Source organism: Pongo abelii, chromosome 6 (genome assembly GCF_028885655.2).
Source record: "Pongo abelii isolate AG06213 chromosome 6, NHGRI_mPonAbe1-v2.0_pri, whole genome shotgun sequence".
NCBI classification, from domain to species: domain Eukaryota; kingdom Metazoa; phylum Chordata; class Mammalia; order Primates; family Hominidae; genus Pongo; species Pongo abelii.
In genome coordinates, this window is record NC_071991.2 from 149,673,064 (window position 1) to 149,695,088 (window position 22,025).

At 35.9% G+C, this 22,025-nt stretch overlaps 1 protein-coding gene across 25 annotated transcripts in view; it reads right to left on the reverse strand.

The window, feature by feature from the left end:
* Positions 1-22,025, reverse strand: part of KMT2C (lysine methyltransferase 2C) — a 303,762-nt gene that overhangs the window by 53,786 nt on the left and 227,951 nt on the right. For 17 of the 25 annotated variants that reach the window (XM_063726208.1, XM_063726207.1, XM_063726209.1 and 14 more), the window contains 9 exons: positions 18,725-18,853; positions 16,531-16,650; positions 14,343-14,473; positions 10,706-10,886; positions 7,351-7,455; positions 6,790-6,837; positions 5,716-5,844; positions 5,503-5,535; positions 5,283-5,402 (listed from right to left, as the gene is read on the reverse strand). In XM_063726208.1, coding sequence (XP_063582278.1) covers positions 5,283-5,402; positions 5,503-5,535; positions 5,716-5,844; positions 6,790-6,837; positions 7,351-7,455; positions 10,706-10,886; positions 14,343-14,473; positions 16,531-16,650; positions 18,725-18,853 — 996 coding nt within the window. The remainder of the gene's footprint in view (positions 1-5,282; positions 5,403-5,502; positions 5,536-5,715; positions 5,845-6,789; positions 6,838-7,350; positions 7,456-10,705; positions 10,887-14,342; positions 14,474-16,530; positions 16,651-18,724; positions 18,854-22,025) is intronic. The other 8 variants (XM_063726211.1, XM_063726212.1, XM_063726219.1 and 5 more) reach the window with 2 other exon arrangements.

Here is a 22,025-nt window from a genome sequence, read left to right on the forward strand (position 1 = left end):
CTCCTGAGTAGTTGGAATCACAGGCACTTGCCACCATGCCCAGCTAATTTTTGTATTTTTAGTGGAAGTGGGGTTTCACCATTTTGGCCAAGCTGATCTCAAACTCCTGCCTCAAGTGATCCACCCGCCTCAGCCTCCCAAAGTGCTGGGATTACAGGTGTGAGCCACTGTGTCCACCCCACCTATGATTCTTTCTCTAAATTAGTTTTGAGTAAGCAATATATCTATCATTATCAATCAGATGATTATTGCTAAAAATATATACACTCTGGTTTTGGCCTAATTTTTATAACTTACAGTTCAGCCCCCAAACACATCTGAATTCTCATTCGAGCTTATTCACAAACATCAAATACCTTATCGTTTTCTTTCTGAATAGACATTAGGCAAATAAAAGGACCATCTTATGTTTCTTTACAACACTCCTTTAAGCATGTAACTCCAATCCTTACTGTGAAAGTCTACTTGTCTAAACTATTTGGAAATAAGCCAACTGTCCATACTGGAGCAGTTTCCAGAAAAAAGAAAGAACAACAACAAAAACTTTGTGTACCTTCAAAAAGCCCTCCCAACTAAACTTGGTGATTTGTGGAAATACACAAGGCCTCTGTTAATTGTTGCAACACTTAGAGCCATACTATTACAGGAGATCCACATCACCAATTAATTACACAAATAGCAATACAGAGTTGACTAATACTTGGTATAACTAGAGAATTCCTAACCTGATCACCTGGTTTTTTTTTATCTAATGTCATTCCATTAGATTTTTAAAAAAGTCTTATACACGTACATTTTACAATGTATAATGGTCTTTCACTTAAACCACATCATTTGAATGTTACAACACTAAAGCTTACATAGCTCCAGTGTGTATGTGCAGATACTAAGGATGATCACTGACAAGTTTAAAATATTTTGTCTCAAAGACTTCCTAGAACTCTCTGACTTCCACAAACAGGCTTACCCTACTAAATGCCACAGCTGGGTCCACTGGATCAGGTTTTCACAATGACAAATATCTCACGACACTTACATTTACTCCAAGGATTAAAGCGCAAGATTTCTGCTTTTTTCAAACTAGAATGCTACATCTATTTTCAACTTCAGTGAAAAGCAGGTTCCATTAAGGCAGGGGTCCCCAACTCTGGGGCCACAGACTGGTACCAGTCCATGGCCTGTTAGGAACCCAGCCGCACAGTAGGTGAATAGCGGGCAAGTGACCATTACTGCCTGAGCTCCACCTCCTGTCAGATCAGTGGTGGTATGAGATTCTCATAGGAGCGCAAACCCTATTGTGAAGTGTGCATGCGAGCATGTTCCTATGAGAATCTAATGCCTCATGATCTGAGGTGGAACAGTTTCATCGCAAAACCATTCCCCAACCCACCAACCTGGGTTTGTGAAAAAATTGTCTTCCTTGAAACTGGTCCCTGGTGCGAAAAAGGCTGGGGACTGCTGCGTTAAGGAATGTGGAATTTTAATAAACAATATCAAATGTCTTTCATGTAATTAGGAGAAACAAGAGTTTATTGACAAGGAGAATGTGATCCATACTGTAGCTAGGTATCAGTGCCATCTACTGATATTACAATAATAATCTTGCAATAATCTACAATATTACCATGTTGAAACTTTTCCCAATAGTAATATTAGCTATTATTTGTTAAGTACTTTATGCTATGCTAAGCACTGTCTTAAAAGCTTTACAGCTTCACGAAAACCCATTGAAATAGGTTATTATGTTCAGCTCCATTTAAGCAGAGAACCCACAGAAATTAAATAATTTGTTCAAGGACAAACAAGTAAAAGCAAAGTATTTCTTCTTATTTTATTCAAGAAGTGGTCTTTTTTTTTTTCCAAGTCCACCATATCTACCCAAACTAGTCATATTAGTTTATAAAAGTTCAAGTTACTTCACAACTTTTACATAAAGGTATTTCAAGTTACTCTATCTCAATCTTGAAAATTCTATTCTCTACTTTCTGAACTTTATTACCATCAGTTAATAAAGCATATTACATATTACATAACATATTACACTTTGCCTCCCCTTTCTCATCAATTCTACTGAAGTTACTCCACTGAAGATTAGCAACAACCTTCCCACGGTCCAATGAAACAATGTTTTTCAAGTAGTCATCTTACTTAACTATACAACCTGTCTCTAATGATCATTCATTTCCAAGATCCTATACCTCTCACTCAATGTCTCAAATCTCTCACTACTTTTTTTACTTTCACCTAACCTTTAAAAGGAAGATAAGAAACATGTTAATTGTACACCTAATATAAATCAGATGAGTTAAGCATATACTTAATTACATTTAATTAAAAAGCATTCCTCGAGATTCTATACTCTACTGGCAGTATGTTCTCCTAATAAATCTCATCCTTCCCACATCTGCAATTAGCACAATTACACAGATAATTCCTACATTTTCATCCATCTCCTTGACTAACTGCAACTGCCTGTAAGTCAAGAATAGTGTATATGTCCCATTTCTACCAACCTAAAAGAGGTCTAAAACTAAATTCATTGTACCTCCACTACCTTCTACCAGCACACACACTAAGTCTTCCTTTGTTTCATGTTTCATGATTATCCTCTGGGCCCCTGGTTTATACATAGTCTAATTCACTTTAATTTCCCCCTTTCCTCACACCTTATATCCATTCAGTAGCACAGTCCTACTTGTTCTGATGTCATTTTCTCTTGTATCTATTCCTTCCTTTCAATCAGCATTGAAGTATCTTTACATGGAACCTACTTTTTAACTTAGTCTCCACCACAATAACCTCATTAGTACAATTCTTCTTGTCCCAAATGTATTCCCAATATTGACACCAGAGCTACCTTAGCGAAACACATAAGTGATCAGATCACACCACTGGTGTAAGGTCTTCAAAGGCTCTTGGAAGCCTCTAGGGAAAAGGCCAGCTGCCTCTGCCTATTTCTCAGAGCCCTTTACAATCAGCACCAATGTCCACTTCTAGTTTTGCTTCCTTAAACAATGCCCACTCCCTTTGCTCTGGAAACGTTAAAGTTGCCATTCTTGAATAACTATGTGTCACCCTATATGTAACTTCATCATGCTTTGCCCTTACATTAGAACTACTATTCTTTCAAACAAGAACAATGAAATCTTAGTGATTCATAAGGCTGTACTTGAATTATACTGCACTATAATACACATTAGTTGTATACCTGAAAGTCCACAGTATTAGAATTACAAACTCCTAAGGGTAGGCAACCTGAGTCACCCTGTATTAACACCTTGCAAAAAAAAAAAAAAAGTAAAGAAAAAGAAGTCATCCTCTCAAGACCTTTTAAAATGAGACTGCACAATGAAGTGATTTTCATAATGATTGTAAGATGTTTTTTATAAAGAAATACATCTTTGATTTTTAAAATATGCACTTTCAGTTCAGAAAACATAAAGACAGGTCATTTTTATATGTTGAAAAGAGAAATACTGAATAGTTCTTAATCGTTAAAACAGCATATGGGAGCTGGGCGCGGTGGCTCATGCCTGTAATCCCAGCACTTTGGGAGGCCGAGGCAGATGGATCACAAGGTCAGGAGTTTAAGACCAGCCTGACCAAGATGGTGAAACCCCATCTCTACTAAAAATACAAAAAATTAGCCAGGCGCAGTGGTAGGCACCTGTAATCCCAGCTACTCAGGAGGCTGAGGCAGAAGAATCGCTGAACTCGGAGGGCAGAGGTTGCAGTGAGCCGAGATCACGCCACTGCACTCCAGCCTGGGCGAAGGCATGAGACTCTGTCTCAGAAAAAAAAGAAAAAAAAAAAAGCATATGGGAACAATTAAGGCAAGTAGTTATGATGAGTATATTACCCAAATGTAAATCACATGTTTAGCCTAGCAAAAATCAAGGTAAATTTATGTTTAGAGGCTAAACTGGTAAAAACTCAAATATTTCCATTATGTGCATTATGGAATTTTCATGTATATACAAAGTTGTTAGTAAAGGTTACAAATTATTCACACACTTTGGCACTTATACAAGAAAAGGATAAGATATCCTCATGTTATTCAATTCAGGATATAGTCATGAGGCAGTGACAATAGGATATAGAGAAATGTTCCTATGCTCAAATCATCAGAAATATATACTAGCTGGGCACAGAAGTCCACGCCTGTAATCTCAGCACTTTGGGAGGCCGAGGTGGGAGGATCACTTGAACCCAGGCGTTCTAGACTGGCCTGGGCAACAAAGTGAGACCCCCACCTCTGCAAAAAATCAAACAATTAGCCAGGCATGATGGCGTGTGTCTGTGGTCACAGCTACATGGGAGGCTGAGGACAGTAGGATCGCTTGAGCCCAGGAGATCGCAGCTGACGTGAGTTGTGTTCACACCACTGCATGTCAGCCTGGGTGACAGAGCGAGACCCTGTCTCAAAACAAAACAAAAATACATATAGATAGAGTTATATACATGCCACCATGCAACTCCATAAACTCCTTCCTATAGGAGATTCCCGTACCTGTACCAATTTCCCTAACTACTCATACAGACCTTAATCCTAGGCTATCAAATCTCAGCTCTACACAAAAGGGGAGAAATTGGTAGCTAGTTGTAAGTAGGCAGAAGAAAAATGAACAAAATAGGCAAACATTCACAAAATTTCATAGTGTCTACAGGGATAGAAAGGTCACTGATTTACTATGAAAGTATGTACTGAACACATACTCTGTGGCAGGGCATAAAAGCAAGCACATGGACAACTCTAGTCTTTAAAGAGCTCACAATCTAAAGGGAAGACATAATTACCCCAACAGGTATTATATTTGTGCCATATGCTACAAATGAAAAACGTGGGGGTGGGGTGATGACCAGCTAAACTCTGAGAGATGACAGTGAAACCAAGGGGAGATCAATGAAAACAGGCAGCCAGGTGAGCGGAGACAGTTCCACACACACACAGAAGTGCCTATGTGGGAAATGACTCGAGTGGAGTGAGCTGGGAATGGGACTTGCAGGGAGGGAAGAGGGCAGGCACTGTTACATCCTCCCCACTGCCAGTGAATGAGCAAAAGAATTCTGGACATAAGGATAATTACAGAATTACAAAGAATTTCAGGGAGACCGCTGTGTGAAGTCAGTATTTTTCTATCATTACAAAAGGGTTTTTCTCCCTATCAGTTTGTATATGTGGCTACTAAAGAACAGGGCAAAACTTGCTTGTGTGTGTATATGTACCCACATATATACACACTTGTGTGAATATAATATAGAATTATAAAGTCATAACATACCCTGATTGTGTATTGGCAACAGCTGTGTTGGTGGGGGAGGCTGTGGCAATGGAGTTGGCTGAGTGTTCGCAGGACTAAGTACAGCTGTAAATAAGTCTTCAACATCTTTTCCGCCAAGCTCTAGGAGATAAAACAATAATAGCAACAAGATTAAAAGACTAGTATGCTCATGGTATGGGGAATGCCATTTTCATAAACTAGAAAATCAAAACACATTTACCTGGAATTTTATATAATTTTCCAAGAATTGCTCCTAGAATAAATTTAAAAAAAAAAATAGAAACATTAACAGCTACTAATTCAATATACTGAAACAAAATAGTATTTAACTGACAGAAATAATTAGAAGTTAAATTATAACCATGCAAAAATCTTTAAAAATCATATTTACTCAGGTCTTTTAGAAAGCCTAGATGTAGGGCAAATATTTTACCATCTGTGACCATTTTGTCTAGTTCAGGACTGAGGATCCCATCTAGCTGTTCTTCACTTAATGGCCGTGAACTCTGATTGACACTTGGCTGAGGCAAAGAGGAAGGATCATCAGTGACAGGACCAATATCTACAAAAGTAAGGAAAATAAATTTAAAGGTACATTCAGAATACTCACACAAAAATGTATAGCACTATTTACCTGTACTTAATATATAACAATATGATTAAAATAGAGAAATAAAGTCTGTAATTCTGAATCAGAATTCTCATATCAATTTGGAGAGTTGCTCAGTAAAAATCAGGCACAATATGTTTGTATTCGGTGCCATGTAAAGTTCTATTTTAAGTAAAAACATTTCCTGAGGAATAAAAGAATACATTTGATTTTAACTTGCCAACTCCTGCCAAAAAAAAAAAAAAAAAAAAGCTCAAGAGAAATCGATATGCAAATAATTGCTTTAATTTGGAAAATAGTGTTATCAAATGTACAGATCAATTATTATGCACAGTATGTAAAAAGGAATACATTTCATGTAAATTAATGAAAAGCCCTAAAATTCTCAGTGTTTAATATTATCCTTTGTAAATAACTTCAATTATAGGTAATATTTTTGAAGTATTCTATAGGCACATTCTGATTATGTACATTACATTTTATAAAATTGTAACATGCTGTAGCTCACATTTGTAAGAGTCACATGTAAAAGTGGTTCATCATCTACTTTTTTTCATACTTTCTCAATATTATTACTATTAAAAAGTAAAAATTTTGTCTGTTCTTATTTGATCTTATATTAGGAACTAGCTCTACAACATTTAGGTAATATTATAAATCACATATTAACAAAAATAAAATTATTCATTAAAGAAAAACTACTGAGAAAGTCACCCAAAGTACAGTACAGCTATACTATACTTTAGCCACACACAAAAAGGGAAAAGCAAAGTATGGATTAGTGACAAATTAGCACTACTGATAAACAGCATGCACCTACAGGTTGTTTCAGCTGAAATCACTATAAAAAAAGAAAACTACTTCTAGTCAGCCGTCATCCATTGCTCAGTTTCTTACCAAATGGAAAAGGTGAGCTCTCAACCTGGAAAGTGCATAAATCAAGACCTATAAGACCCAAACCAAATAAAATGGATGATTACCACAGGAGCGGGAAGTGAGGGAAAATACAAACAAAAGAAGAAAAAAGATACAGCAAGACTTTAAGGCAACGTGCCTTAAACGTGATGCAATTAGAAAGACAACAGAAATTAACTAACTTGCTATAGTGATGCAATTAGAAAGACAACAGAAATTAACTAACTTGCTATAGTGATGCAATTAGAAAGACAACAGAAATTAACTAACTTGCTATAGTGATGCAATTAGAAAGACAACAGAAATTAACTAACTTGCTATAGTGATGCAATTAGAAAGACAACAGAAATTAACTAACTTGCTATACCCCTCCTAAAGCAGGAAAGCTGAGGTAGATCAAAGAAAATGCTGAGTTCTTTAACAAAGCCAAAAACAAAAACAAAGTTACTGGGAAACAGACAAAAGGCTAAACTTGTTCCACACACCACACACCTCTCGCTCACATCAGAAACCAGAAAAAGGGCAAACAGTATTCATATATACCTGAATGATCAACTGATTTTGCTAGATCATCTGAAATTATTCCAAGAATGTCATCATCTGTGTTTAAAACTTCAGAAATATCAGCTAATGGGTCATCAGCAGGACCTAAATATAGTAAATATGGTTTTTAAAATTTCAGTATTTTCTCAGATATTAAGCCATTTGCTAAAAACCTAGAGTACAGCAGATACTGAGTGAGGCAAGTGCTAGAATAAAAACCTGAGACTCTTAATTTTACAGTAAAAATTTTTCATAGCAAAGGAGATAATGTTTTGAATTACAAAAATTTACTAAAAATTCAGACTACTTTGTCTTTTGACTAATTTATATTGAGACAAAATTTAAAGACCTGTAAGCAATAAAAGTGAAACAGAATAAATGCTATAAGAAACAAAGCAAAAAAAAAAAAAATTTTCATTAAGAAAGTGGCATGTCTAAAAGTGACATTGAGAAATTAAAACACAGTAGGAAAAGTTAAAATATGAAAGACAAACCTATCACTCTTTAGAAATTCCATATGGAGCACAAGCCAGGTACCATCTAGTAACTACTTGCAGCTTTGCTGTTCATACTGATTACTCACTCATTTATTTAAAAAAGTATTTCACTACCCACAGAACTGTGTCTATGGATCAAGTATCAGGCATTGCCCACTCAGCAATGACTGAAACAAAGTGCCTGCCCTCAGAGGGCTTACTTTCTCGGGGGGAGTTAGTAAATAAATGACATCACTGTAAGTGCTATTTAAAGAAAAAACAAGGAAAAAGGATTAAAAATAAGCTGCGGGGATGTTGTATTAGACAGAGTGGTCTATGAAGACCTTTAGGACATGACTGAGCATAAAACTAAATGAGGGAGTAAGTTATATGCACAAAGATGGAGATAACCCTCCAAACTAAGGCAAAGCAGACATAAAGCCCCTGGGGCAAGCCGGGTTTGCCAACAAGAGAGGCCAGAGTTTTAACAGTAAGAAAAACTGTGGTAGGGATAAAAAAGAGGCAGCTAGGGCAAGATTATGTGAGATTTTAGAGATCATGGGGAAGACTGGGTTTTATTCTGAAGTGTAATGAGAAGTTGCTGGGAGGCTGAAAGATAGGAGATGACTAATATTTTAAAGGGAACATACTAGCTGCTATATGTAGAGCAGATGAGGGGTGGGAATTAGAGAGGGGCTGGCAAGATTAGAAAAGGGCACTGGTGCAGTCTGAGAGGTGAGGTGATGACAGCACCAGGGTTCTAAGGAAAGTTGAGACAAGTGGTTGGCTTTGGGACGTATTTTGAAGGCAGAGACAAACGTGGATGAATGAAAGGGCAAGAAAAGTCAAGGAGGATTCTAAGGGTTTGGGGCTTAACCAAGAAGCTATTGGAACTCTTGTTTAGGCTAGCTTTAATAATTATATTAGTCATTCAGTAAAGAGAAACTGAAATTTTTAATCCATCTCAAGTTTATTTTTACTTAAAAGGGGGAGGAGGGCATAAATGTAATATTCCAGGTCAAATACTTCTGTCAAACAGTCTTGGTCCCATTATATAGTTTTCAAAATGTAATTCATATGTAACATATCACATTAAGTTTTGTGTGCCCAAATATCCACGAACTTTTTAGAGAAAATTATTTCAATAATGACAACACTGCAGTTGAAAGAAAAAAAATCTGGATAATTTTTTTAGGAGTCATATAGCAGTTTTTTGTTTTAAAGTAATGGAATTCTACTATACAATTATAACTAATTTTTTAAAGACTGTTTTACAAGTTTGCCCCTACCTAAAGGATTTTATATCTGAATAAATCATTAAAATTGATATAATAGGCTATAATGAATGACATGTTAAAAAAAAAGCCTTTAGTCATTAATTTTCCATTATAAAGTGAAAAGAGTGGTTCAATTGCAAAGAACAATTAATCTAGGTTTTGAAATGGGCATATTTTTCTAGTCCTCCAAGTTTTGGCCTTATTGTAAAACTGTTCTCTCTTCAGTATTTTTGTGGAAAAAAATAATCAAATAAAGAAAAAAAAAACTTGTATCAATATCTTTCCTATATGTTCTCTGTCCAATTTCAATCCTTTTCCTTTTAAAACTCAAGTGCAAAGAGCTCCTATTTAAGTCTTCAAGTGGCTAGTTATGAGAGTTATCCGATATACTTTATCGTAAAATATCCTTTGAAGGACCCACAGGTCTTTCATTATACATTATTTTTAACAACATACTGATGAGGACAAGAGCAGGTCAATACTTAAAACAACAGAATTAAAGTAGGAGTTAAAAAATATATAAGATTGAACAAACAAGAAGCATGACCTCACTACCAACAGTGAGGGAGACTGGACATTCACATGTGTCCAACACCGGGTAAAATTGCTTCTAATTATTTCAAAAAGTCAAAATCAAAAATAGCTGTCAGTATTTCAATTCAGGATAATGCCAAGTTAATGAAGCATTAACTACTTAATATCAAAAGTTATTTTTCAGTGGAAGATTGCTTTAAAATTATTTTTCAAAATGAGTTTATAAAATTAACTGAGTAACAAATGCAATTAATGGTAAAAAAGGAAGCTTACCAGAAGAACAATGATTTACAATCGACAGAACCATAGGGGAGAAGTGGGAGAAACACTGATCATGACACTTACCTACCCAATGAGTTAAACTCCTAGAGCCTTGCTGACATTGCTGTAACTCTGTAAATATACCAAGTTCTCATACCTTTCTCTGATTGTTAATAGTTCCTATAGGCACTGCATTTAGGATAATGGTTCTCAACCGGGGGTGATTTTGCCCACCAAAAGATATTTGGCAATATCTGGAGATATTTTTGATCATCATGAGGCCAAAGATGCTGTTAAACATCCTTCTATACACCAGAAAGGCTCCCTCCCACAACAAAGAATTACTGGTGCAAACTGTCAGTAGTAAGAAACCATGACCTAGGGCAAAAGACTTCACTGTAGTAACACAGTATGCCAGCAAGTTCCCAAGTAGCCCCACATCCATTTTGGTTTCTCTGTTTTGAATTTAAGCTGTATGATTAACAAAAATCTATCTTAGATTTTTAGTCAAAAAGTCACTGTTGGCCAAATTATAACCCCTCACATTGCCCTCAGCAAAGTGTAAACCAAACGTTTTCCTTCACAACTCTTGATGTTGGTACTAGTTACACAGGTAAATTAATTTGCTACATCTTATACACCTGTCTACTTAAAATAGTTCCACTTACTGAATGTAAGTTATACTTCAATGCAGTTGATTTTTAAAATGCATATGAGGCCAAACAAAAACATTTCAAAAAGATTTAACTGAAAGGAAGATGTATGTTATATGATATAAAGAAAGTATCTGTGAATAATTCTACATACCGTGAGTTCCAGATTTTGTTGGAGCCGAGGATGAACTAAGTAGTGGATGTAAGGAAGGATCCAAGAAACCTGTGTTCATGTTTGTTTTATATGAAAGCTGAGCTGCATCTTCTGATAGATTATCTAAACTTATCTTGCTTTGTCTACTTGTATCTAAAAGATCTTTTCCAAAGAAAGCTTCCTAGATGAAGATAAGCACATACAAAAATGGTTAGTTAGAAAATTCTAAAAAGACAATAGATTATTCTGTCATGGTTTTTGACAAGGAAGCAGAAATAACAGAAAAGGTTTATATTTAACAATACAGAAACTGAATACAGAAGTATAAAAAAATAGAAATATCCTGTCAATTATTTTATATAGATTCTCCTTATTTTAAAAATAAGATGTTTTTGGTAGCTTTACTAGAGACAAAATTATGGAAATAAAACCACACAATTATACCAAAGATTTCTAGAAACTGCAGAATAGCTTCACGAATATTATTAATTTTTATAGATTACTTGCAGAGGAAAGCATAAGACTTTGATCTACAGCTTTAATATTTACTTCAGGTAGATTTGTAATCTATTGATTCATATAACCACACTTACACTATAAGACTACTTACACCATCAATCTGAAAGAGGGTTTTATGTCAGTTTAGCCATACTATGTGTGCAATATTTACAGCTACTAAAGGCTTGTGGTTTTCTATTTATTTACGCATATTAACATTTTTCCATTTCAATATACTTTCAAGCTGGGTTCCTTGCAACTCCAAGATCTCTCCAAAATTTCTCAAAAATCAATACCAAAGACAAAAGGGAAGCACAGTTCCACCCCTTTACCCTGCTTCAACCCAGGAACTCTGCTTTAGTCTATATCCTATGATGTGGTCTATCTGGAAAAAAGATCCTCCATACAGGACAATTTTGCAATACAACATTTAACACATTCTTGCCAAACATGCACAAAGAAGTTCACTGTAGCATATTTTGTAATGTCAAAAAGTAAAAATGGCCTTAATGTCTATCAACAGGCATAGAACTATCCAAATTATAGACACTTATATTACAAAATACAACAATTTTTAAAAAGTACATAGTTCTATGTTATCAAAGAAAAAGCCCTAAAATACATTACTAAAAGAAAATAAGTTGAATTACACACACAGTAAATTATAAAATACAGGTTGGGTGTGGTAGCTCACGCCTGTAATCCCAGCATTTTGGGAGGCCGAGGTGGGTGGATCACTTAGGCCCAGGAGTTAGAGACCAGCCTGGGCAACACGGCAAAACTCTGACTACACAAAACACAAAAATTAGCCAGGCATGCGCCAACATGCCTGTAATCCCAAGCTACCTGGAAGGCTGAGGCACGAGAATCACTTGAACCCAGAAGGCAGAGGTTGCAGTGAGCTGAGATCATATCACTGCATTCCAGCCTGAGTGACAGAGTGAGACTCTGTCTCAAAAAAAAATTAGAAAATTCAAATCAACACTATTATAAGTTTGCAAAAATAAATTATAAAAAAGTTTCTGAAGGACAAATGCCAAATTATTAACAATACTACCTTTTGAGAAAAGAGATTGGGAGTGTGTGAAGTCTGGTGGAGGTAATGATATATCTGATTTGAAATGTTCACATTTTAAATGAAAAAGTTGTCTCACTATGAAAAATCTAAAAATTCACAAAACTAGAGTACCAGGTAGAAGAGGATTCATTTCTTATAATAAGCAATGCTTTTATCATTAGAAAAAATGATGAACAGCAGAAAGCATTTTAGAAGTTTAGAGGTCATTTATTTAATGCCTTCAGTATAAATCTGAGAAATCTTAGATCATCATCAGCAAGAATTCTGTCTAATGACTCATGACTTTACTGGTGTTTATCAAAAACTGTGTCACCCTTATTAATGTAGTTGGTTTTACATTCCCTGTAGATAACATAAAGAGGTGGCTCCATCCACATCGTCTCTAAAAGTCCAAGAAAACAGTACCATTAAAAAGGCCTCCCTCATATCACACATACAGACACACATACACACACACACACGCTGAAAGTTACTGATGTGCAACAGGGGAACAAGACAGCCCAGGAGACTAAGATCACAGCAGTAATTGGGAAATTAGACCTAATAATTTTAAAGACTCTTTTGCCAAAGTATTAAATGGCTAGTTTTCATACTTGCATAAACACCTAAAGAAAGCTTCTTAAATTTATATTACACTTTACAGAAGGATCAATAGGAGGAAAGGCAGGTTGCCATCACAATATTCCTAGAAAGGACTATTAAGAAGGGAGGTAAAGGGAATCCCAGCAGAAAACAACAACAAAGATGCAAAAAACAAACAAACAAAAAAAAAAGGTAAGCCAAACTATAAATGGATTTTTTTCCTGACCAATTAAACGATTGTTTAAAAAAAACAAAGGTGCAAACCTAGGATATAAGAGATTGAGGGGAAAAACATCTATGAAGGCTATACAAAAGGTAAGGCACAGGTTAGGCACTTTACATACATACTCTTACTGAACTTCTGAGCATTTCTGAGAGGCACCACTATGTCACAAATGAGGAAACCGAGACACAAGAGATGTTAAACAGAACAAAATCACACAGCTAACTGGTAGTGGAATGGTATTTAAATCCTCTGACTTTATAGGCTGAACTAACATGAACACTGCCATTAAGATGTTAGTAGCTACAAAAAAGAAAATTGAGGAATTTGTATGCTAGTTGAAAGGCAATGTATTTTAAAACCAATTAAACTAGCAATACCTAACTGGAAAATTTGATGTAAACAATAAATACAACTCAGGCAATGAAGGGTTATCTATGTAAGCCATAGTGTCTTAGGAGGAACAGATCAGATGAATAGTTGTCTACAACGAGATTAGGATGGACTCTCAATGACAGTCTGTTCCAGTTCCATTTTAACACATGAAGAAACAGAGGCCAGGGAGGATGAATAACATGCTTAGGAATTTACAATTAGTTAGATGCAGAGCCAGATGTTTAATCTCAGTACAATTTCTAATATTGAGCTGTTTCCGTATCACATGGCCTTAAACTCTGACTTAATGTTTACAAGATGAACTAGAAAAAAAATTTTTTTGTAGTCTACATCAATCAAACATAATTTCTTCATACTGAAAGGTATTTTTCTGATGTGTATTTTGGAAAACAAAAAGAATACTGCTTAAATCTTTGGTTCTCCAGGCCTCTAAAAGTGGTAACAATTATTAAAGCTATAACTTTGGCTGAAAAGCCTATCTTTAATCAATGAATATAATTAATGTAACTTGTATTGGCAAAGGAAATTTCAACAGAACTTGGGTGTGGGGTATACATAGCTATCAATGGCTTGGAAGACTGAGTTTTTCCTATCCCAAAGTGTCCTTGTTACATCTTATAGAATGCTTAGAAGTGAACAACTGGGATTAAAAAAGCAATTTGTGACAAGTATCAAAGCACACAAAAAAGTAAATTTAATTTTTATGGACTCCTGAAAGGTAAAAATGGCATTTATGATGACTAAATGGAAACAAAACAAGTAAAACATCAACAAAAACAACAAACCTATGTTTTAAAACTCAATACATTTTATTTCCTCAATTAACAAACCATGTAAAATAATGTAAAGCAAAATATTACTTGTAAATAGGCAGGGAAAGTTTCTTCAAGCTTATTTTTCCTTTTTCGGTATCTCTTCTTTATTTTTTCAGTGCTTTCAGTAACAGAAACAGATTCATCAACTAAAGTATCTGGTAACTGCTCACTCCAGCCTGAAACAACAGTCACATTTATAAATATGTGACATTTAAAATTTCTAGACAAACCCACTGAAGGTAATTTTATACCTTACCAACATACACACAGTTTCATATAAACAAACAAGCTTTTTGAACAAAAAATCTCAAATCAAGTTTGTTACTTTTAAGTGCCATAAAATTTTCATTTCATGTCTATTTAGTATTAGCATGTTTCCTATTTTCTTAATAATAGATTTCTTTACAAAGCAAAAACATATTTATTTAAACATATTTTGTTAAAGACTAAAATAATAATAATAATAATTAATACCCAAAGCTCATGAGTATGAGGAAATGGCAACTCATAAACTATTAAGGGAAATTCTGTGAGTATAACTTTTTTGTAGGGTGTATTCAGAATACTCAACAAAAACCTTAAAGAAAAAGTATGTCCTTTAATACAGCAATTCCAAGTTCAGAAATTTATTATAAATTAATTATTTGTAGGATACACACATTGTGAAAACATGACTATGAATATGCTAATAAATATGCAATGAACACTCATTCTTGAAATCAGAAACGGAAATAAATTTGGGGACTATGAAACTAGCAAAGAAACAAGAACACAGCTTAAATGTGACAAATAAACAAGAAAATGATATTCTCAGATGCTTCATAATGGCAGGGCAAATGGCACATCCCTTCTGAAAATCAATATGGGCACTCTACTACCAGACTACGTAAGTGAATTGACTCTTCTGAAAACTAGAAATAGACAAACATTTTTTACAACAATCTTTTTAAAGGCACCAGTAACCTAGCCAGAACATAAGGAATCCATGAAAAACAAAAATTAAGATAAATAAGGAACCACAGAAGTAAGCAAAAAAGTAAAAGCTCTCCGAAATCTGCTGAAATCCAACGACCTCAAACTCCAATTTTCAGAGCATTGTGAGGAATAGGGAATAGAAGTCAAAGCTTAAGGCCTCTCTCCAAGGCAGACAGGCCAGAGGTGACTTGCATAAAGGTGAGTCCCTCAGGGACTCCATGCTCAGGGTCAGTTTAATAAGAAATACACCTTCACACAAACCATCACTGGCCACCTCCTGCTCACCACCAATAGCAAAAAAAAAAAAAAAAAAAACAACAACTCCTGGCTGGATGCAGTGGTTCACGCCTGTAATCCCAGCCACTTGGGACGCTGACGCATGAGAATTGCTTGGACTTGGGAGGCGGAGGTTGCAGTGAGCTGAGACGGCACCACAGCACTCCAGCCTGGGCAACAGAGGGAGACTGTCTCAAAAACAAAATTTTTTTTAGATATCAGCTGGGCTCACATTTGTAATCCCAGCACTTTGGGAGGCTGAGGCAGGAGGATCACTTGAGCACAGGAGTTCTAGGCCAGCCTGGGCAACAAAGTGAGACCCTGTCTTTGCAAAAAGCCAAAAAATTAGCTAGGCATGGTGGTGTGTGCCTGTGGTCTCCAGCTACATCAGAGGCTGAGGACAGGAGAATTGCCTGAGCTCAGGAGTGCAAGGCTGCAGTGACCCATGATTGTGCCACTGCATGCCAACCTGGGTGACATAGTGAGACCCTAAGATAGAGAGAGAGAGAGATACATAGATACATAGATAGACAGATAAAAATTGAGGTGCACTGTCACTTGAGAATTTCAAATTATATGATAAGTAGCTAAAGCAGTCAAAGAAAGGCTTTGGAGATGACCAGAAAGTACCTTATGTAACTAAGTTATTCAGTCCCTAAACCATTTATATTTAAATATAGAACATATATTTAATAATTTGATACAGGAAAAAAGAGCTTGTCAAAAAACCTCAAAAGAATAAAGTCTATTGGATTTAAACCATTTCCTTATAAAACCTGATTGCTGAATTACAGATATGAACTCTATACGCACTCAAATCCTTTCATCAATAAAAAGCAATAAGACTCTTATTGAGTAACAATAAGAGGCAATAAGGGTCTTATTAACTGTAACATTATTTAGGATAGTTCTTTCCAATAGAAATATCAAGACCAAGGGGTTACATTAAAAAAAAAAATTTTTTTTTAAGTCAGTACTATACCATCATCTCTGCAAGGTAACTGCTCAGAAATAGAGCCTGAGGAATCTTTTCTGATCACAGATCTTTTGGTTTTCCCTTGCCCAGTTCGACTTCTTTGCCGCACCATAAATCCACCAATACCTATCCAAGAAAGAAATTGGGTAAACTGATAAATAATTTCTCCCTACGTTTCCACAGTACACAGGATAAAACTGCTTTATCTTGAATAGTAAGTCATTTTCCAAAATTAAATCTGTGCTAATCTAAATCAATAACCTGATTTTTAGGTAAAATAGAAGTTAAAAACAACCAAAAAAAAAAAAAAAGGCAAAGCCACTGTTATCACTTATCAAACAGAATACAAAAAGACCTGTGTGCCCTTTCTCTTCTAAACAGTATCAGTGTAAATATCAAACACTAAATTACACTGGCTTATCTATTTGACAAATATTAGTGCCTCATACATCAAATAACAGTCATGCGCTGCATAATGATGTTGGTCAACAAACGGCTGCATGTTAAGGCAGTGGTCCCATAAGATTATGATGGAGCTGAAAAATTCCCACCACATACAGACATCACCGTAGTTCTAACACCGTAGCACAATTACTTTATTTTTTTAAGTGAATTTAGCGTACCATACAGCCTAAGTGTGTAGTAAGCTATACCATCTAGGTCTGTGGAAGTGCACTCTATGATGTTCACACAAGGATGAAAATGCCTAATGATGTATTTCCCTGAACTTAAGTGATGGATGACTGTGTCTGTATGTTAACCGGCTAATTGGTACATTAGCTGGAGGACAGAAGACACAAACTACCTAGATGACACAAATATTCTGACTGATATGACTGCAGGGGGACGGTGTCTGTCACTCCAAGGTATGAGGGCATTTATACATGGGACACATAGAGCCCTGTGGTTAAGAGCATGGAATCTGGAGTCAGACTATCTAATTCTGCTTACTCACTAAATACTTCTCAATGCCTCAGTTCTTTCACTGGTTAAAAATGGGGGTAAGGCAAAGCAGCTTCTCATACATATGTTAAAAGGACAAATAACATAAGTGAAGTGCTTAGAATAGAGGTCTGGTACACAGTCAACACTATAAGCTTTTGTGAAATGATATCCCTGTCTAGCAATATACTCCGTGACCTAATGGGTCCCTCAATTAGAAGGTTGACTTCCATGGGAGGCAGAGGAAAAGAAAAAAAACAGTAAATACAAGTTCCTGGAAGAAATCTGCAATGTCTAAAAAAGTACACTTATAAGCCTCATGATTAGGAAGAAATGAAATCATTTTCATAAAATGATTTAGAAGCAATTAATCTTAGGTCCTTATTATAGATACGACCTATTTAAAAGACAGGTTATCTTTTAAGGTCTCATGGAATACGAATGAAGTAAGAAAGTTCTTCCTTACATATCAAAAGGGATTTAGATCACTCTTACCAATAAAATATAAGCAATAAGAAGCATAAAGATTGTACGAATCCAATTTAAAACCTCATTGGTAAACTGACATTAATAAACTGCCTAAGGAAAGCCTACTCAACACGTGTGAAAAGCGGAAAAAAATTTTTTTAAATATATACATAAAAGCCTACAACTTCTGTATTGTGACAATTTTAATAATTTTTTCCAATAAGGCAAATAAAACTGACAAGCAAGACCACTTTTCTCTCCACTCCTGAGGCAGATAAGAAATGAGTGTTTAATCAGTCATGGTTTTTAACTGGACTATAAATTCTAGGAGCCATAATATAACTCTGTCTTGTTCCCCTTCACACTGTATACTTACTGGCACTCCTGCATAAACACTGAAATAAGTTTTTTCAAAAAAAGATATTAGAAAGTGAATACTGAAAATTAAAAGTGTTACAGAAGTACACATCCAGAGGAACTGTATAAATGGCCTTCAAAGTCCAAGTATGAACAAAAGCCAATCTAGTAAAGCATTTAATAGAATGGTTAACATTTGGGATAAGGCATTCAATGATGATTCATTGGGAAGTATTCACATATTCAAAATAAAGAACTCTAGAGCTAAAAAGTCGTATTCAAATAGTTTAGTTCTTTAATTTATGTGCACATATTTTTGTTTAGACAGTTCTTAATCCTGAATATTTAATTTTAATTGAAGTCTTCAGTATTGTATTTTTCTTAAATTAACCAAGTGTTGATAATATTGAAACGTCTACCTCAGGCACTATACCTGGTCTGTATGGTTTCCTTTTTCTCTTTTTCACACCATCTGTTCCTTCCACTCCCTTAGTTTCATCATCCACAGCTTCCCGCTCAGGACTAGATTCTGATTTTCCATCACAATCCATAAGTTCTCCTTCTGGAAAAAAGTAAATGTATACACAAAACTGGAAAAACCTATCAAATATATAATCCCTACATAATGGGGAATAAAAAGTAGGGTTGTTGCTGAGCCATTTTAATTGTACATCCCTGTTGGTAGGGAAAGTATGAAAGGAGATAGAAGCAGCCCCAAATGGTTGTAGAAATTGTGCTGCTTAGTGCAGTGTTCCCATGAAATAAAACGTAATCAGAGAAGGGGAACATAGAACTCAGAGTTCTGTTAAGTGCAATCCATTTGCACTTAACAAATTCACTTGCTTTTAATTATGTCTTCAGGTCCAGGTCTCTAGACCAGAACTCTCTTCTGAGCTTCAACCACAGCTATAATTGATATTACCTAGTTACTGAAAACTGTATATCCAAAATGAACTACTAATTTAAAATAAACTTTCTCCTTTTTCCCATGTTACCTATCATCATTAAAAGGCATGGAAATGTAACCTGGAGAAGACAGAGGCCTGGAAGACCACCTTAATCATTCCTAATCTCTTTCCTCCTACAACCAAGACTCCTTAATACCTCTGAAATGCATTTTATCACTCTCTACTACCATCTAGTCCAACCTCAGATGACTCACTATTAATACAACATGCTCCTTCTAGTTCCCCACCTCAAAGCTTACCTCTCTCCAATCAGTTCTTTAAATTACTGCATAAATGATCCTTCTATAAATATGTATCAATTTTCTGCTTAAAATCCTTTCATGTCTTCCCAATGCCCTCAAAATAAACTTCAAATTGCAAGGCCCATTACAACAGTCTCTTGTAAACTTTCCAGCTTCATCTCACTCCCAACAGTGAACTATACTCAGTTCTTTGAATGTATCAAGCTCTTTCTTCCACTATCTTCCCCAATTTCTGCCTTCTACCTAACTTGTCTTTCAGGATTTATTCTAAACTTCACTGTATTAAAGAATTCCTGATATTTAGATAAGATTATGTCAAACAGTTGTATGCTCCTATGTATGAATGTCATGCTTCATTTTTATTGGTTCTTTAAAATCTGTGTCCCTGCTAGACTATATTCTCCATAAGAACAGGTACACAGATTTTCTTAGTAACAGATGTATTGTTAGTAGGATATCTAATACATGTTCAATAAATACTTCACTGAATGAGGTAAATGGAATGCTTAGAGAATGCTATTTTAGAGAATGCTATTTTAACACTATGGTAATCAAACTTTTCCAAGTTATATATGCTTTACATTGTATTACAGGAAAAACACATGTTTGTCAAATACATTTTAAAATCAAGTTGTTAACTCCTTCAATATTCTCAGTAATAGAGATAACATATTTCTGTAATGCCATGAACAGGGTATTTGTCTTTTGTTTTTTTATTATATTGGTCTATATTTGAGGCCAATTCCATAACAATCTGATAATGGCTATGGACTTATGACTAAACCATGAAAAGAAAAGTTTATAGGCCAGGCACGGTGGCTCATGCCCATAATCCCAGCACTTTGGGAGGCCAAAGCAGGTGGATCACTTGAGGTCAGGAGTTCCGTACCAGCCTGACCAACATGGTAAGTCTCTACTAAAAATACAAAATTATCTGGGCATGGTGGTACACACCTATAATCCCAGCTATTCAGGAGGCTGAGGCAGGAGAATTGCTTGAACCTGGGAGGCGGAGGTTTCAGTGAGCCGAGATCGTGCCATTGCACTCCAGCCTGAGCAACAAGAGTGAAATTCCAACTCTCAAAAAAAAAAAAAAAAAAAGGCCGGGCGCGGAGGCTCACGCCTGTAATCCCAGCACTTTGGGAGGCCAAGGCGGGCGGATCACGAGGTCAGGAGATCGAGACCATCCTGGCTAACACGGTGAAACCCCGTCTCTACTAAAAATACAAAAAATTAGCCAGGCGAGGTGGCTGGTGCCTGTAGTCCCAGCTACGCAGGAGGCTGAGGCAGGAGCATGGTGTGAACCCGGGAGGCAGAGCTTGCAGTGAGCTGAGTTGGCGCCACTGCACTCCAGCCTGGGCGACAGCGAGACTCCGTCTCAAATAAAAAAAAAGAAAAGAAAAGAAAAAAGAAAATTACTGAAAAAAAACAAGCAGCAAAGATGACAATACCAATTGTTTACCTTCAAATAAACCCACCTAAAAGTTAATGACAGGGAATTTTGGGTTAAGGTGGCAGACTAAATTCATACATTAAAATTGCATTCTCCTGAAACCCTACTAAAAACACACTGAAATAATCTATTTTTAAAAGATAAAATCAAGCTGTGGCATGGTGGCATGCCTGTAATCCCAGCTATTTGGGAGGCTGAGGTGGGAGAAGAGAATTGCTTGAGCCCAGAAGGTTGAGGCTACAGTGAGTTATGATCACGCTACTGCATTCCAGCCTGGACAACAGAAAAAGACCCAATCTCCTTTAAAAAAAAAAAAAAAAAAAAAAGACAATAGGAAAGGAGAAAAACAACTTAACAAAGGCAAATTCTCAGTTGAGAGCAGAAAGAACTGAAAAAAAGAATCCAGTTTATAACAATCCTCAGAAGGCTGAGAAACTAGGAAAACTGGCCATCTTTGGAAATAAGTGGGAGAAAACCGAAGCAACAAGAGATTTAATTATCTGCAGAAGTCATACTCCCTACACCTGCTTCCTAGGTTTACACACTGAGAAGCTGCTACTCTCATTTGTGGAATGCAGGATTCTTGGGTGACCTTAAATGGAACAATGGGATGAAGATTGAAAATAGGACCAAAAAAATATTGGCATACTAAATGTGGACAACCCCATCCTGCTCCCGCTGCTAGACCCCACGTTTCCCCACTGAATTCTCAGAAAGCTAGCAGCCAGATCTCTAGCCTCCAAGTATGAGGTTTGAAAAGACTGTTGTGGGGAACCTGATCAGTTCAAGAAGAACATCTAAAGATACTGAAACCAGAGGGTTCACCAAATGGTCAGCACAAATCACCCCACTAAACTTACAAATCGACAAGCACCACCACATACTGAAAGCTTTCTAATCAACTACTTAATTCCTTTTTTTAAAAATAAAAATACTATCTATCCAGTCTCCATCTTTAGTTCTTCACTTTTAATCATGCATGTACCATAAAGATTATCTGACGATGGTCTATAACAAGCTTGTCCAACCTGCAGCCAAGATGCTTTAAATGCAGCCCAACACAAATTCATA